The 17,494-nt window shown below is 38.6% G+C and overlaps 2 protein-coding genes across 8 annotated transcripts in view; one reads left to right on the top strand and one right to left on the bottom strand.

Annotated features, from left to right (window-relative positions):
- Positions 1-274: 274 nt before the first annotated feature.
- Positions 275-12,759, bottom strand: rab3ip (RAB3A interacting protein (rabin3)). Of its 7 annotated transcripts, XM_055020700.1 has the most exons (15): positions 9,485-9,593; positions 7,561-7,663; positions 6,597-6,656; positions 6,083-6,199; positions 5,319-5,485; positions 5,096-5,237; positions 4,749-4,844; positions 4,390-4,467; positions 3,893-4,093; positions 3,693-3,821; positions 3,461-3,573; positions 3,351-3,374; positions 3,065-3,164; positions 2,514-2,583; positions 275-1,658 (listed from the first exon to the last, which is right to left on the bottom strand). In XM_055020700.1, the coding sequence occupies exons 4-15, from the start codon at positions 6,170-6,172 to the stop codon at positions 1,576-1,578; spliced, it is 1,293 nt and encodes a 430-aa protein (XP_054876675.1). In that variant the 5' UTR covers positions 6,173-6,199; positions 6,597-6,656; positions 7,561-7,663; positions 9,485-9,593; the 3' UTR covers positions 275-1,575. The 7 variants fall into 7 exon arrangements, with proteins under 7 accessions (XP_054876675.1, XP_054876676.1, XP_054876674.1 ...); XM_055020701.1 differs by lacking the exons at positions 7,561-7,663; positions 9,485-9,593 and adding an exon at positions 12,684-12,759; XM_055020699.1 differs by lacking the exon at positions 7,561-7,663.
- The window catches only part of LOC129351879 (proline and serine-rich protein 2), an 8,783-nt gene continuing 3,300 nt past the window's right edge, over positions 12,012-17,494 (top strand). The window contains exons 1-4 of the mRNA XM_055020698.1: positions 12,012-12,089; positions 13,539-13,714; positions 16,148-16,418; positions 16,518-17,494. The exon at positions 16,518-17,494 is cut by the window's right edge and continues 3,300 nt beyond it. Coding sequence (XP_054876673.1) covers positions 13,640-13,714; positions 16,148-16,418; positions 16,518-17,494 — 1,323 coding nt within the window. The 5' untranslated portion in view covers positions 12,012-12,089; positions 13,539-13,639. The remainder of the gene's footprint in view (positions 12,090-13,538; positions 13,715-16,147; positions 16,419-16,517) is intronic.

The following is a 17,494-nucleotide window of genomic DNA, read 5'->3' as shown; positions in this document are numbered from 1 at the left end:
GCAAATAAATGAGCCAATTAGACTTCAGAGGGACTCAAGACTTCTCCCGTTTTTATTTGATCGTCTGATATTGATGTTAAATTGTTTCCGGTATCAAATGTCAGTTTCTCTGCCAGAGGAGCGGCGGTCAGACGTACTTGCAGAGTTTCTCCATCAGGTGAGCCACAGCTTCACGTCAGCCAGGAATCCAAATGCCAGAACCTAACGGAGCAGGACGAAGATCCACAAGCAGCTGCTTCCTGTCGGAGCAACAGATTCACGCAGAGCGCTGCCGTTCCAGAGGTATCACTGTTTTTATTCAGAGTGTCTGAGAGAAAAGGCACTAAACCAAACCGGGAGAGACGGAGTCGCTTAAAATGAAACCAAACGTCACAGAACACCTGCAGGTAAACAGCAGGAGAAAACAACGGAAAGTTTCCCCCTTTCAGAAACGTTTCAACCAAAACAGCAAAAATAAACTTAAGAGCTTCGTCTCCAAACAATAACTGACCGATTATTGTGTTCAGGCCTTCATCTGCACAAAACCACAAGAATCATTTTCTAACAACAAACCAGTGATTATCAGTAAGGATAAGTTAGTGATTAACGTGTTGATCATTTATGTCAGCTTGAGGGGAAACAAACACGTGGGTCCATATTTTAAGGCAAATTTTTTACAAAAAAAACCCAACAAAATTTTGCAAAGATTTTCAGTCAAATTTTCCTGAATGTAAATGAAATATTTTCTAACAATAAAACAAAACATTTATGACAACAAAGAAATCTGTTCATTTTTACTGAGTTAATTTGGGACATTTTAACGGAAATAAATTATTTCTGGAATGACGTTGGTCTGAAAGTGAAAATAAATAAATTCTGGGTAAAAAAATAGGGATTTTTTTTTAGATTTAGTTCATTTTAAAAGAAAAAGCTTCAGTTTACAGGAATGAGGGATTTAACACCTGATTATAATTCGCAACATGCGAAATAAAACAAAAACACTCCTAAAATAAATTTTAATGAAAAAAAATCTCCTTTCAAGTTTCCTCATATTTTAGCTTTTCTCTCTGCAAAAACAAATTCTTTAAATTTAAAGACAAATGTCTTGAACAATTACTAAGTTGCAAAAATAAAAAATTTATTTTGTTTGGTGAAACTTGTTTAGAAACACTTTCAACTTTCCTAATTGTTTTTTTTTTTAGTAAAATTTAGTGAAATAAATTTTTTTTGTTTGGAAATACTTTTGGATGCTTTAATGTTCCACAAAAATGAAAAACTTTGATTTTATAAACTGCAAAGTTACTGGAATATTATGGAGTTTATAAATTGTTGTGTTTTTTCGTTGAGGCTCGTGGCTTATTACACAATAGTTCAAGTATTTTCTGATTTATTATAATTTAATTTAAATGCAAGGAGAAGCTTTTTTTAGTGTCACATAATGGAGGTCAGAAAACGAGGCGAACAGAACCTAAAGAACGATCCGGAGCATTAGCGGCCGTTAAGTCCGTGCCGCAGCTTCCAGGAACAAAAACAGTTCTTCCTTCACACCGCCGGGGGCGGGGCTTGTTGGTCAGGCTCTGCTGCGATTGGACGGCTTCACAGCTGGTCCTTGTAGTATCCGAGCTTTGCGTAGGACATTTCCCTGCGGAGCTGCATCACCTCCCAGAACATCTGCTCTGCTGCAACAACAAGATTTATCATTAGGACACAGTTTGATGAAGACCAGAAATCTTTTGAACTAAAATCTACTGAAGAAAATTTGTGTTTAAAAGTTCATTTTAGTTCTGTTTTTAGGTTCTTAGATGTTATTTGTTGAAAATGCTATAAAAAATTGTCTAAAAGTTACAAATCTCAAGCTGTGAGCTCTTGAAATTTACATCAAAATCTCTTGTTTGGCCTAAAATGTTATTTTAATTCTGACAAACAGAATTTACAACCTAATGAGAAAATATTCCTGGTTGTTTTGTTTGTGTAATTATTCCAACAAAAACTATTTGAATAACAGCTAAAACCTGCTTGTATTATTTTATCTATATCTAAACATAAAATAATTGGTTCTTTATAAAATTTGCTAAAGTTATTATGGTCTAGAAACAAACATGAAGGAAATATTTTTCATGTCTAAAGATGATCCTGTTCTGAAAAGTTAAGCTGATTTTACTCCATTTATAATCAAACTTCTTAAGGAAATCGGTGGATTTTATTCAGACCAACAGAAAATTCGAGATTTAAATCCTGTTTTATAAATTCAATTTCAACCATTTGATCTGCTCCAGTAGCAGTCAGTGTTCCAACGATTCTGAAGCAGCCTCTGACTGAAGACTGTTTTAACAGGCTGATGATGACAACAGCTGCTAGCTGCTCTGCTAATCCACCTCCTTTGCTTTTGCTGCTCCTCTTTTTCATCTGGGGTCAGAGGTCAGTTGTTATTTGAGCTTTTCAGATTCTAATCAGCTGCTTCCAGAAAACAACTCAGAATTGGTACATAAAATTTGCCGTCTGTTAATCTGGGCAGGATTATTTAATCTGCTTACCGTCCTGTTGCTTGACCAAACCCTGGTGGATGTAGCGAATGTAGGTGAAGAAATTACACACCGCGGTGATCTGAGGACGGACAGGCAGAAAAATCATTTCAGTGGAACATTTAGTGCTCAGAAAACAAAATACTGGGATTAAAATGCATCAGCGTGGGGAAACAGCGCCCCCTTTTGGAGGATTTATTATTCTCAGAACCTTTTCCTCATTGTTTCAGAGGCTTTTATTGTGAAACTTTAAAAATGTGCAAACAGTCATAATATAGTTTATAAACAAAAAGGTAATTATAACAATGAATTCACTTTTTTAATAAAATGACTTTAATGTATTTCTGATTCGTTGAGATGGACAAGAAACAAAATTTAATTTAATTAATTTCACTCAAAATAATATTTTTTAATTTTGTTTTGAACATACAGGAGATAAAATGAATGATTCAAGAAGAAAGATAAAATGATCATATAAAGAGCTGAGAAGCAGAATTTGATGAAATGTGGTGATTTTGTTGCAGTGACGATTTAGACCTGCAGGGGGCAGCGTCTGTACTTACTCTGTATCTGCAGAAAGGAGAAACGTAGTAATAGTTGGACGAGTCTCCGAACTTGATTCTGTGCTTACAGGTTTTGGTCTGACCACTCAGGGCGCACTTTCTATCGAAGACAAAAACATTTCGCTTCAGAAACAGGAGAAGAAGAATCAATCTGCAGACTGACAGGCGAGGAGAGAGAGAGGAGAAGAAGAGGAGAGGTCGGTTCTGATCGCTGGAGGAGAGAGTTAGAGGAGCGTTTGAAGGAGCCAGGCGGGGCGATGGCAGCAGAGAGCTGAGTCAGACTTACGTGACGAGCGCCGCCCTTCGCCTGCTAGAGGAGGAATTGAGGGAAGATGGAGATGGAGTGAAAGTTCGATGGAGGAAGGGACAGGAAGAGGAAAATGTGTGTTTTCTCACTTTGGGCCGCCACATTCCACCGCCGACGCTTTGACCACAGGAAGCGGCTGGAAACCCACCGGCTCCACGCTCAGCGTGTTCTGCTCCACGGCGTCCAAGATGGCCGAACCCAGCTGGAGGAGAGAACCAACCAAAAACCAGGACCGGAAATTCAATTATCATCATCATTAAAGCAAAATCCTCACAGTTCGCTCAGTGGCCGAAGCAAACCGTGTTAGCTCAGTCTCTGCACCTCACTCTTGTTGAAGGCCAGGCAGGGGTGGATGTCTTCCCGGTAAACTCTCTCCAGGAAGCTGCAGCTCCGGTCCAGCGTCGGCGCCTCCTTCCACGCCTTAAACTCAGCGAACAGCTGACTGTCCCCCTGCAGAAAACCAGCGCAGCGTTAGCGAGGTTCAACGCGGCTAAACTTTTGGACAGACTCTGGACCCGCACCTCCCTGCACTCCCTGACGATGGGCTGCGTGGCGGCCGGGTCGGGCTGCGACCCCAACATGGCGGACGAGGTGCTCTTGTTGCGGCTGTGGCCCTTCCTGAACGGAGCCTTGCCTGCAGGCGGGAGCTCAGCGACAGGGGAGGTGGGGGACGAGAGGACTAGCGTCTTCAGGGCCTGGACCTCCGCCTGCAGGACGTCGATCTGACGAGACATTTCAGTAATTATTGGATTCTGACGGAAAATACTCAGCAAAACAGGATTTCATTCTCAGAACAACAGAAAACGGCAAAAAGTCAAAATGTTCTGACAAAGTTTTCTGGCTTTTGGTAAATAGAAATAATTTTGGTGATTCTAACTGAAACAAGAACACCCAATTTAGGATTTAATCAATATTGGACTTTATTATTCAGTTTGAATATCCAACACTTTCCAGACCTTGAAAACACCAAAATCCAAGCACCTTCAAGGATCACAAACTCCGTGTGAATAAAACCCACCTTGCCCAGGGCTTCCTTCAGCTGCTTCTCTGCGTTCGCCTGCTTCATGTTTGCCTCTCTCACCATCTTATGAGCCTCCTGGAAAACACAAACAAAACGTTTCTGCAGCCGTTTCATCGATTAGCTCACGGCTGAAGTCCAAAACAAAAACAAATGTCAAACAAACGACGAAGAAAGCGACAAGAAATGAAGAAAACCACACAGGCACAGAGTCCCAGCTGCTTGTGGGAGGAAAAGACAGGAAAAATGTTTGTTTCCTTTTGTCCTGTTTCTGATTGGCTGCTGGGTGAGGAGAACAGGAAGCAGGAAGGAGACGAAGAGGAAGATGAGGAGCAGCAGTGAAGGAGAGGTGGACCGACCTGGAAGAGACTGGCGGTGAGTTCCTCCAGCTCCTGGCCGAGCTGGTCTCTGACTTTAGACAACCTCTCACACTCCTCATCCTTCAACAGCAGCTCCTTACACACACACACACACACACACACACACACACACCCACGCACACGTATATAAACCAGACAAACAGAAAAACAAACCAAATGAATGCATGGAGGCAAAAATAACAGGAAATGGAGGTGAAAGAAAAAAACTTTACTCCAACAACAAATATGGAACAAAATAAAATAAAATATGGAGACGCATCACAAAGCAACACGCTTTCAGGTCGTGTGTGTGTGTGTGTGTGTGTGTGTGTGTGTGTGTGTTGTACCCTTTGAGCCTTGGCCAGCTCCTCCTTCAGCCTCTTGTGTCCCTTCTCTCTGACCTCCATCACTGACGGGCTGCTGCACTCGTCGCCGTCGTCCCCGGACAGGAACCCGCCCTCGGCCGGCTCCGCCTCCAGGCCCGGCACGCTGCAAAAACAGCAACAGGAAATGACCTCGCATCGAGACAGAGCTGCAGAGAAAAGCTCCGCTCGGTTTCAGCTGCGCTACCTTCCATTGTGGCTGTGCCGCGGCGTGGAGTAAACCGGCTGCGTTGGGAGCTTATCGGCTCGCAGTGACGTGGGGAGGCCAGCAGGGGGCGGCCCCAGAGAGTGGGCGCGGTACAGGGAGGCGGGCGGGGCGCTGTGGCGGGTGGGGGGGCGCTGCTCTGCTTGGTTCTGCAGAATATTGGAGGAGAGAAACCAAACCATCATCTCACACTTGAGAAAAGAAACATCAAATAAAAAGTTCCTAAAGTTTGTAACTTTTATAAAATAGGTTTTCTGTATTTGTTCAAACTTTCAGCATGTTGTGACAGTTTGCCATGAGAGAAATAATCTGTGAAAAGGTCGATCCTTTCCTGTCTGTCTGAAGAAATGCACCAAAAACAACCAATCAGAGCATCGCTGCACAACCATTCATATGAAACATAGATGATTGACAGCGCTAAGTCCCGCCTCCTGGCTCTGATTGGTTGTTTCTGGGAGAAGAAATAGGAGCAAGTTTTCTGTCTCATACCATGCTGATACTTTCAACAAATATGTAGAAAAATACTCTCTATAAAGTGACATACTGCAGCTTTAATGTTAAATAATAAAACAACTGTTAAAAAACGATAAATATTGTACATTTCTTTATCTGCTTCAGAATGAACTAATCTCTTATGCCTTAGATTGCTAAGGATTTCATAAAATTATTAGTTTATTACTGAGCATGGAAGCTAAATTTTGTATTTTGTGACACTTGAAGCCTGAGTTGGTTCCGGCGCCCCCTACCTGTCGGTCAGGTGTGGTAGGTGAGGCCAGGTTGACCTCGTGGAAGCCCTCCAGCGCCTCGGCGTTGCTCTGAGCGCCGCTGCAGGCCATGGCAGCTGCTGTCAGACATCATCCGGTCTGCAGACACACACACTTCCTGCTTCACATTCCAACTTCCTGCTTCACATTCTAACTTCCTGCTTCACATTCTAACTTCCTGCTTCACATTCCAACTTCCTGCTTCACATTCCAACTTCCTGCTTCACATTCCAACTTCCTGCTTCACATTCCAACTTCCTGCTTCACATTCCAGTCAGACCTCCATGCAGTGTCCTTCATGTCAGTCTCATTCACACCCATCAACTAAAGAGTCACTGAAAAGTTTCAGATTAATTTACTGCAGAGGTTTTTAAACTGGTTTGGCTTTAGACAAGACAGCAGGAATAAACCATTGCAGGACAGACATTCAGGTGGACAGACGGGCATTCAGGTGGACAGACGGACATTCAGGTGGACAGACGGACAGTGAAGGTACCATGTTCAGCTCTGGATGGAGAGTCCAGCAGGTTCTGGTTCAGCACCAACAGTCCTTCACCTGAGACACAGAGAAACCAGTTACTGTCCCAGTTACAGCAGGCTGGGAATAAAATCCATAAATAAATCCATCTGGGATCAAACCGCTACAAACGCTGAACAACAAATCCTCCTGGTTCTGCTGCTGAGCAAACGGCTGTGTGCCCTGGGTTTCGCCTTGCAGGCAGCATCATGTGATTAATGAGTTTCTGACCCACCAATATTCTGATCCACTTCCATTTTCCTGACTCAGCACAAATCGAACAGAAACATTTATTGAGGCTGCATGTGTGCAGAAACCATCAACTCTAACTTTTCTCTCCCCTTCCCGTTTTTGGTGTTTCTCTTCTTTTTAATACATTTTGTTTTTTTCTTTTTTCTTTTATTTTTCACCCCATTTTATTTTTGTCTGTTTTTCTATTTCTTCTTTTGTTTTTTTCCTTCTTTTTTCTAACGTGGCGTTAGCGGGCAAATAATTATTTTATGACATTAAAATGATAATCAAATTAATACTTTTTATTTTATTACTTCCAAAAAAGAACATTTTCACTTTAAATCAAAGTTTTGGGAAAAATTTTTACATTTTAAATGTTAAAATAAGATCTAAAGTGAACAGTGTGATAATTAGTTTCTGTTGAATAGATTTATTAAATTATTCTACATGGATTTAATGCACCACATATTTAGTTTTTGCTGCATTTTAGACTCTTTAAAATATAATTTTAATATCTGACAGAAACTGAAATCAGAAATTTAAACAAATAAAACTTTAAATCTACCAATTTTACATGTGAAATAATCAAATAAATGTAAATAAAATCAGCATTAAGTCGATTAAATCAGCTGAAAACCTGTAGAAACACACCAGCTGCCGTGACAGTGACACTCTGACAGCTCAGGTGAAACTCCACCTGTCTGAAACTGACCAATCGCTGCTCTCCATTCGGCCCGTCTCCATGGCGACCGGTCCTGGAAAGCCGTGGTAACCCGACACTGCCGATCACGGATCCAGTTACTGGCTCATCCTGTCTATTTACCCGTCACACATGGAAACAACAGCAGTTTCACTTATCCACACCAGGCAAAACATTATGACCACAAACAGCCGGGGGCAGCAGAGGAAACATCGCGCCGCCCTGACCTGCTGCTGCATTAGTCTTTACAACGCCTGAACTTTGACCCCAAAAATTCAGAGGAGTTAAGAATGAGGCAGTTCAAATCATCGTGACAAAAGAGCTCATCCCCTACTCCAACATCTTATCAATCATAAAACCAGACAGATTCAAACAGAAGCTTGTCTCAATAAGCAATAAATTAGTTAATTGAATGATAAATTAATACAAATTCAATAATTTCTTTGTTTTTCTCTTTCTGCCAGAAACTGGATGATTAAAGTTTTAGTTTGCCGTTTTGGTCTCAACAATAACCATCAAGTTTATTTTTTCATTTTATTTATTGTTTCTGTTCTGTAACTTAAACTGTTTCAAAACAACAATATTCATGTTTATCCCTAAACAATTCATCGTCCAGCAAAATGTGTTATTGTGACAGGGCGAGTTGAAAGTTCAAACAATCCCTGAACTTTGACCCCATAATTCCAGGAGTTGAAAAGGAGAGGAATAGCAAGTTCAAACCAACAAAGAGCTTATCCCCTACTCCAACATCTTTCCAACCAGACAGACTTAAAGTTATCACTTAATCACATGATAAATTAAAACAAGCTTGAAAATTTCCATTTGCATGTTTTATTGTTTTTCTCTTTCTACCAGAAACTGGAGGATTAAAGTTTTCAGCCTCACCAGCCCCTTTTTTTGAAGGACAATTTAGTTTACAAAGACTTCAGGATACATTTAATTTGTTGTTTTGTTCATTTATTTGGGATATTTTAAGTGTCTTCCATTCATTAGAATTTAAAGTTTATTGATCCTGTCATCCAGGAAATTTTACTGTGAAATTTTGTCTCTGCTAACTGGATGTCATGAAACAATCATAAGCAGTCTTCAGTCAGAGGCTTCTGTAGATTTGCTGCAACACTGACTGCTGCTGGAGCTCCTAAACAGCCTCACCATCTTTGGAAACTGACTCTTTAGAAAAACGTATATGAGTTATGGCAGCATTGAGTTTCCCTTTGGGATCCCAGACAGGTGTTGTCCAACAGCAGACACTCACCTGTTCAGGGAGCAGCTCTGAAGTCAGCTTCTGATTCAAAAACATAATATTTCACCCTTTAATAACCGATCTGAACCACCGTTAGAATCCAACTCATCCACTGCTCTAGATTACACCATGATAAATAATTAAGTGCAGGACTGGACAGTTAAACTTAAATCTACTTTAGCCTCCAATGAGTCGATTTAAGGTGCAGCTAATCGACCTTTTATGGTTTCTATGATTATAATTAAGGTTTAATATATCATATATTTACTTTAATGAATATTTAATCAGCTTTAAATAATCCACATCAGGTTTAACCAAGTTAATATTAACTTTAAAGACTAATAGTGTAAAAAAGCCCCTTTATGAGTCTGTATGAATCACATGCTAACTTCTGCAAGCTAACAGGCTACTATTGGTTGATAACAGTGCTAGCCGGTGCTACCTGACACCAGCCATGCATGGAAGCAGACCCGTCCATGTCAGACATGTTAAACCGACAACAAAAAGGCGATTTGTCTACTTTATTTTTTGCGCAAACAGAAACGCAAAACGACGCCGTCCGATAATGGGCGTATTTGGCATCATCATCATCATCATCATCTGTCGGGAGATGCTAACCGGCTAATATTGTTGAGCCCAACCGGAGAAAAAAAAAACACCACGAGTCACCGTTAAAGACGGCCGAGCACTCACCGTGAAGACAGCGGCCGGGCGGAGGGTCTGCCTCCCGGTAAGCGGCCGGAACAAGCCGACAAACAAACAAACAAACAAACACACCGGAGCGGCTGTTGACGCAGAGGCTGACGGGAGATGCGTTTGAGGACGGCTCGGAAAAAAGGCGACTAACTCTCAGGATGCAGTCAGACTGGACTTAACTGACCTCCTGTGGTGGGTTTTAGGAAGCGCAGTCACTCGTTTACAGGCTCAAAAGCACCATTAATCAATAAACAATAATAATAATAATAATAATAATAATAATAATAATAATAATAATAATGATTGTTACATTTGTTTTTAATAATTACAGATGAAAAGAACAATGACATAATTTTTAAATCGATCTTAATCTAATTTTATTGTTGATAAAAATATTAATTTATTTTCAAGAAATAGCCTAAATAAAATTATTACATTATTACAGTGAAAAATGTAAGATTAAAATCTGAATTCAGATTTTTTTAAAAAATCAATTATGAGAGTATATTTACAATTCTGAGATTAAATTCAGAATTCAGAGAATAATTGAATGTTAAGATTGAAGTGTTAATTCTGAAATTAAAGGCAGAATTATCAGATGAAAGTCATAATTCTTTATTTTACACTGACTCTCATCCTCTTTTGTAAAATTTTGCAATTTTTATATCCATCAAATAATAGTAAGATTTAAATGTTAAATTCAGGAGTATGAACAGAAAGTAAATAAATGTTAAAACACACATCCATTTGATGTTACTTTAATCCTACAATTCTGTGTTTAATCTCATAATTTTCTCTGAATTCTTCCTTTAATCTCAATAAAATCAGAATCCTTTTTTTAGTTGCTGGCCTTGATCTCATTCTGTAACATTTAAATTTGTATTATTTAATTATTAATTTGATTTTAAAACACTTTTTTATTTATTTATACGTGAAATATTTTCAACAGGCAAATACTTTTTTTAAAAGTTGTTTTTCTTGCCATGTTTTAGGAGATATAATTTTCTTTTTGTTTTAATTAGAATTAGTTTCAGTTTTATGAGACTCAACCAGCAGAGGGCGCCACAGTTAAACTAATGCTGGGAACAACAAAGGTTTTCATCCATTCATTCACAGAAAAAACACAGAGCATCCACAAGGATTTGGCATAAAATGGAATGTATATAATGAGAATAATAATCAAAACATGCAAAAAAATTAATTTAAATTGAATAAAATTCTGATTATATTTATGGATGTAAAAAGTAAATTCAATTCAAATCAAAGGTGGTTTCTTGCTAAAATCTTCACTGGGAGCTTATGTGAATACAGTATTTAATGTAATAATTACCAATTTATTTGTCTTGGTGCATATGCGTTAGACAACAAGAGGTTTAAATTTCCACCAAGAAATTTGACATTCATCTCAGAAATTTTCTAGAAACAAAATGAGGAAATTTCTCAGTTTGAAAAGTTGAGAATTAGTAAAAAAAAAAAACTAAAATTCTTAAATTAAACTCAGATATACATGTTTTAGAAAAAACATGGAAATTTTTGAGTTTGAAAAGTCAAGAATTTGATAGAAAAAAATGAAATTTTGAGATTAAGCTCATAAAATTTCTAGAAAAAAAGCAAATTTCTGAAAGTGATAAATCCAAAATTTGCTTGAAAAATACAAACATTTTGACATTAATTTCCAGAAAAACCAAGGATATTTTTAAGTCTGAAAAGTCAAACAAATAAGCTAGAAAAAGTAAAAATTTGAGATTATTCTCAGAAATTTTCTGGAAAAGATTTGGTAATTTCTGTGATTCAAAAGTAAAAATTTGACTTTTGGTACACAGAAATTTCCAAAATGTTTCCTAGAAAGTTTCTGAGATTAATCTCAAAATGTAATTGTCCTTTTTCTGTCAGTGGTGACTCCATGTCAAAGATCAGGGTGATCAGGGTGATCAGGGCCAAGTTTGTTGCTCAGCAACACAATTAATCATGAAAACATGTCAGAAAGTTTCTTAGCAAATGTAATGTTGATAAAGATTTTTCTGTTGATTATTTAGAATATTCTAAATAATACAATATTTTAACAATATTTTGTTAAAATCATAGATTTTAAAATCGTAGATTTTAACAAAATATTGGTAAAAACATTTTTTTCATCAAAATACTCCATGTACAATCACTTCAAAGATTTCTGACAGGTTTTCTTTGTTACATATTTTTAAATCTAGATCTACAGGAAGAACGAACAATATCAATGTAAAGTGTATGAAATGATGGAATAATTCAAAATTTGTTCCCACAATCTCGTTCTGCGTTTGAATTTTTGTTTTATGATATAAAACAAAAAAAATTCAATTAGTTTTGGTTTCATTCGCAGCAAAACTTAAATGTCCAATTAGCTGTGAACCCAACCCAGAGAAATAACTTTCCACTGTGTCACCATCACCTCCCAACTCCACCTGAATGAAACCACACACACACACACACACACACACACACACACACACACCAACGCGCGCTGTGGGCGGAGTTTCTCGGTGGTTTAAGATGGTGCATTCAGCTGGAAGCTCACAGCGACTGATCCACGTTCCTGCTGCTGTTTTCATTATGACTGATCTGTGCGGTGAGTTTTTACCGACTTTGTACTGGAAGAAAGAAAAATTTAATTATTTCAAATTTAATTTCAAAGATTACTCCTGAAAACTGATGTTATTTATTTGCTTACTTGTAATTTTCACTCCTGTTTCTGCTGTTTTTATCTACTGTAACATCTTCAAAGAACAAATAGTTGATTAATTCAATTATATTGTAACTTTCTGCACCTTTTCGAAACAGAATGATATGTTTGCATTCTGAACATAAAAGTTTATTTAGTTTTAGTTTAGCTATTCTGTGGGAAACTAAACCTTTAAAAACTGAAGTTTGGAAACACGAATAAAGAAAAATGTTTTTCATTCTCTTAAAAATAATTTTAATTTTACAAGATTTAAATGATAAATTGAGTTTTTAATGAAAAATACAGTTTCAATGAGGGAAACCTTGACAGATTTTAGAGAAAAAAAACTGTATAAAAATGAAAACCAGCTGCAAGTTGAGTAAAAACAGCTCATCTGTTTCTTTCAATACTTTTTAAAAGCTAAACCTGAAGGTTTGGTTTTCTACTCTACACTGGAATAGTTTCTGTTGTTAAATCTCTATTTGAGCTGCAGTCACTCACTTCTCTGTGGTCGTTTCTCACGGCGTCAGATCGGAATGTCTCGCTGGTTTCGGCCACATTGGGATCCGGTTCTGCAGCCGCCTGTAGTGGGTTAACTGGTCCATCAGGTGGGATGCTGAACCGGAAACATCAGACAGAAAGTCACAAAACATTTCAGACAGGAAAGCTGCACTTTGCACATTTATGCAACACAGATAAGCGTATAAATCCCAGAGGACTGTTAAAAATTAAACCTGCAGGTTCCAACCTTTTACCAACACAAACTTCTCCCATAAGACCAATTAACACTTTAATCTTTTATTGTACCACAAAACGTTAATATTACCTTCAGATCATATTTAATCTGGAAGTACTGCTTTAACTGTTAAAAAACATGGATCATTATTTAAGGGTAATAACTATGAAAACTACTATATATTCACATTGGATAGAAAAAGGAGTACATTTCCATCCAAAAACTAAAAATTTGAAATTGATCTCACAAATAATTTTCAAAAGTAAAAAATTAGCGAGAATGAAAACTCAGAAATTATGCAATTAATCCCAGAAATTTTCTAGAAAAAACAACATTTCTGAACTGCAAACTAAAAAATTTTCATCTTCTGAAACTCAGAATCTCAAAATTTAGAATTTTTTCTGCAAATTTTTTGACATTCTTCTTTTTCTATTATATGCAGTAAAAACCGTCTTCACACATTAGTCTGTCTTACATGAATCATTTTCTTGTTCAGTTGAAACTCTTTAAAATGCGAAAGAACATTTCATGGCGAGGAAAAAGCAAAAATCCACAAATACTTGACATTTCCTATGAAACTATTTTAATCATTCAAACACATTTTATTCCCTTTGCTGCAGAATCTCACAGAGACCATTAGATGATCATTCTGAACAAAACCAAACCGGTTCTGAAGCCTCAGGAAGACCAAATGCCAGCTGACCTTTAACCCCTCTCCAAAATGGACGTCCGTTTCCAGGGCAACTCTCAGCTCCACTACGGCATCAACGGCGCCAGTCCAAACTCTGGGCCTGCAGTGAGTATTTCACTGCGTGGGTTGTTTGTTTGGAGGCCAGAACTGATTTAATCAAAACAAAAAGAAAAACAGAAGAAGAAGAAAAACCATAGAAGAAGAAAGCTAACAGCTAGCAGCTAGCCTGTAATATTTATCAGTTTAGCATCCAAGAAAACAACAATATGAGCTTAAATTTAAAACATGGCTCATCATAGATTGTCCCTAATAAAAATAAATAAAAACATTTTGGGCCATACATTGAATCTTCTGATTTTAAATCCGTGCTTTTTATGTTAGCTTAATTTTTGGAGGGAAAAGCTGAACCCACACTGGACTTCTGCTCTTCTACATAATCTGTAAAAAATAAAACAAAGTACCTTCAAAATCCTCCAGACTACAGGGTTTCAGTGATTATAAGCATCTTTGTGATTCAGAGTTTTAGTGCCAGCTAGCTCTTGCTGAAACAAACCCATCATGCTAACATTAGCTGCTGTCATGCAGCCCGGAAAACTTTAAAAGGTTTTTTCCCTGCAAATTAAGCTTTGATAAACCTTGGCTGATTGACTCATTGTTTTCATTTTTAACTAAAGGCAACATTTAGGAGAAACCTTTATATTTTTTAACTCAATATAATAGACATGAATGTGTTTTGGTAAATTATTTTTCATAAGCTGATCTAATTGCTGTCAAACTGGATCCAAGCAGCTTTGCGTTCCCAGATACAGATCTGACAGATCGCTGAGCTGCTTGAACTCAGTTTATCAGATGATGGCTGACAAATCAAATTTCACCTTGACGTTGCTCTATGTTTACTCAATGCAATCAGCGAACACGAACTCCGGGAAATCACACCGGCTTAACGACTAATTCCCATTGTTTCCCTTTGGGAATGATATTCATTATCAGCAGGCAAAACAGTCCAACCAGTTGAGCTGCAATTTTCTGCATCCTGAGCTGCTTCACTACAATAGCCAACATTCATAACAGCTGAAACCAGCAGGTTGGTGTTTATCTCACACTGGTTTCAGCTGGGTGTCTTTGTGTTCGTATCTTTAAGCAAAACAAAGCATGCAGTCGTCTTGTTGGGGTGGTTTCCATAACCCTGGTGTCAGCAAAATAACCTTAGCATCCTCTTCCATCTTAAACTGAAGCTCTCTGCCTTGAAATGATCCAGATTATCTCCAGTCTTGTGTGTTGTTGTGTTTATTTATACTAGATCTGTTGGTTTTCACTTAAATGGTGCATTCACTTCTTACTTGGGTGTTGGTTTTTCTGAAATTTTCAGGAATGTAAGGTATTTCCTCCTTTCTGATTCTGTTTTTGTTTTTTGTTTCAGTGCAAATAGATTTCATGAGAAAAGTATAACCTGAGTAAACATATCGACCGACCATTCCTCCATGCAGAACTGTTTTAGCTCATCCATGATAAAGGGTTTTCCAGCATAAAAAGTCCATTTAAAGGTCATTTCACCTTCAGATTTAGGTTCAGACTTTTACTAGACCACTGGAAAACATTTTTAAACCATCAGTGGTTGACTTGCTGGTGTGCTTTGAAACATTAGCCATTTTTCTAGTAATTTTTTTAAATACTGGATTAGAAAAATTTGATTGAAATGGCAAAATTTCATATAATCAAGAGTTAATCCGCTAATTGGGAGACAAACATATTTGTTGGATAAGTTTTGATGTAGCGTACATCTCCATCCACTGCTGGATTCTAGTAATCTTGATTTGCTAACCCTTCCAGGGAATTGTAGATTATGAATATCCATAAATGTCTTCTTCATTTTTGCATATTGGTTCTGTTGAGTCCCAAGCTTTAGAAAGATGCTTGTAATCCTTTCCAGACTGATAAATGTCAGATGTTTCTCATCTGTGTTTCTTTAGACTTGCTAATAAAGTGGCCAAACGAGAGACATAGATTCTTTAGATTATATACCTTTTGGTGCTTACAGTTTAAAGAAATGTATTATTTTCTTGGATTCTCATCCTAGTTTTTTGTTTTAGATTATCAGCCTGGGTGAAGTCATTCCCAAATATGACTTTGTTTTCATCAGCCCTCCTTTGATAAAAACATATTTTTAGTTGCATTACACATCATCATACCACTTATCATAGTCATATGGATTATGATTAATTAGGTGGAGTTGATCCTTGTCGGGACAAAACATGTGTCAGACTTTTGCTGCTAAATATCTTGTGATGTTGTGCTGCTGTTTGAACTAATAACATGAAGCTCAAGTAGGAAGAGACCAAAGTTGAGCACTGACTTCTCAATAGAGGAGAGACAACCGGGTAGAAAAAGATGTATAGAAGTTTTAGGAACAGAAACGGTTGAAAAAGATATTCAGCACTTCTTCATGGCAAACAGAAGAGAGACTGTGACAGATAACTTGGTTTTTGTTTGATATAAAAACAACTTTCTCAAGGTTCTTCAATGTTTTGCCTAAAACAGGGAGACACTCTGAAGTTTCTGAGTCGAGAGGAACAGGAGTGCCTCCAGTTCTTTGAGGAAACCATTGATTCTTTGGAGGATGGTGTAGACGAGGAGCAGCAAAGACTTGGCCAGAGGAGGCACCCTGAACTCAACAGTCGACCTTTTGACTCGGTTGATCAAAGTCTGGCTCTGAACCGTGAGGTGTCGCCTAACTACATAATCGACCTGGTCCACTCAGAACCAGCCTTGGTGCACACCGCTGAGCCGATCTATAGCCCCGCCCATCAAGGTACAATGCACCACTTCTGCTTGTCTTGAGTCTAGAAGTTTTAATCATTTTTTTACATTTTGGTGAACTGAACTGAGTGTTTTGTCTGTTTACATCCAGATTTTTACCGCATGGCCCACACTCCTGAAAACAGCTTTGAGGCAAAGCCGAGGCATGATGCGTTCCCCTCAGAGTATAACCCTCCTTCACGGAGTGCAAGCTTTGGGACGACAGACAGCCATTCCTCCTACCACCCTCCAGGCAGCGTCCCCACTCCAGTTTTGATTGCCCAGCAGCTTGCAGAGAACCAGGGAGATGGAACATCAAACTTGCATCCTTCATCTTTGCTCCGTCGCCTTAGCATGGAGTCGGAAAAAACACCCAGAGATAGATCAAATATTCCTGTGAAACATGGTCCTGCTCCCTCATCAAAGCCAGCCCACTATCCTCCTAATATCCATGTGGTTCATGGTGGAAAGGAGCCCCAAATACCTGTAGCTAACGTAAACATCCATGAGCGACAGGAGCAGATGTTGGCACACCTGGCAGGTAATTCCCATCCTCTGCTGCAACATACAGAAGACAACACTCGAAATAGTCCATCCCGTAGTATTTCCTTTAAAGACCCAGAGCCAGATAAATCCAGGATGGAGGCCCTGTCCAAGTTGGGCTTGACAAAGGGCAAAGCTACATCACTCCAAATGATACCTGACAACTACTTGCAGGATCCTCACAAAGGTCCAGACCCCAGAGTCTCATCACCAGACCGCAATCTTACCCCAACAGCAAAAATCAGCTCTGACCTTCCACAGCCAAATGTGTCAATACCTCCTCCAGTCTGCTTTAATGACAACAAGAATACAGAGACCTTGCCCTCACATTCCTCCAGGAGCCACGATGAAAGAAGCTCCCAGCAGGACCCTTCATCTCCAACAATGACCTCTCCTCCAGCTGACACCACCTCACCAGCATTCAACACCTTTGGAGGGAAATCCATTGTGGTCCATCCCGCTTCATCCCAAAAGAACGAAGCTCCAACATCTCCAACTACCTCTGAACCCAAAACCCTTTCACTTGCACCTTCTAACCCAATAGAG

Source organism: Poeciliopsis prolifica, unplaced genomic scaffold (assembly GCF_027474105.1).
Source record: "Poeciliopsis prolifica strain line A6 unplaced genomic scaffold, Auburn_PproV2 SCAFFOLD070, whole genome shotgun sequence".
Taxonomy (NCBI): domain Eukaryota; kingdom Metazoa; phylum Chordata; class Actinopteri; order Cyprinodontiformes; family Poeciliidae; genus Poeciliopsis; species Poeciliopsis prolifica.
The sequence above is the reverse complement of the archived record's forward strand: the minus strand, read 5'-3'. Positions and strand labels throughout refer to the sequence as shown.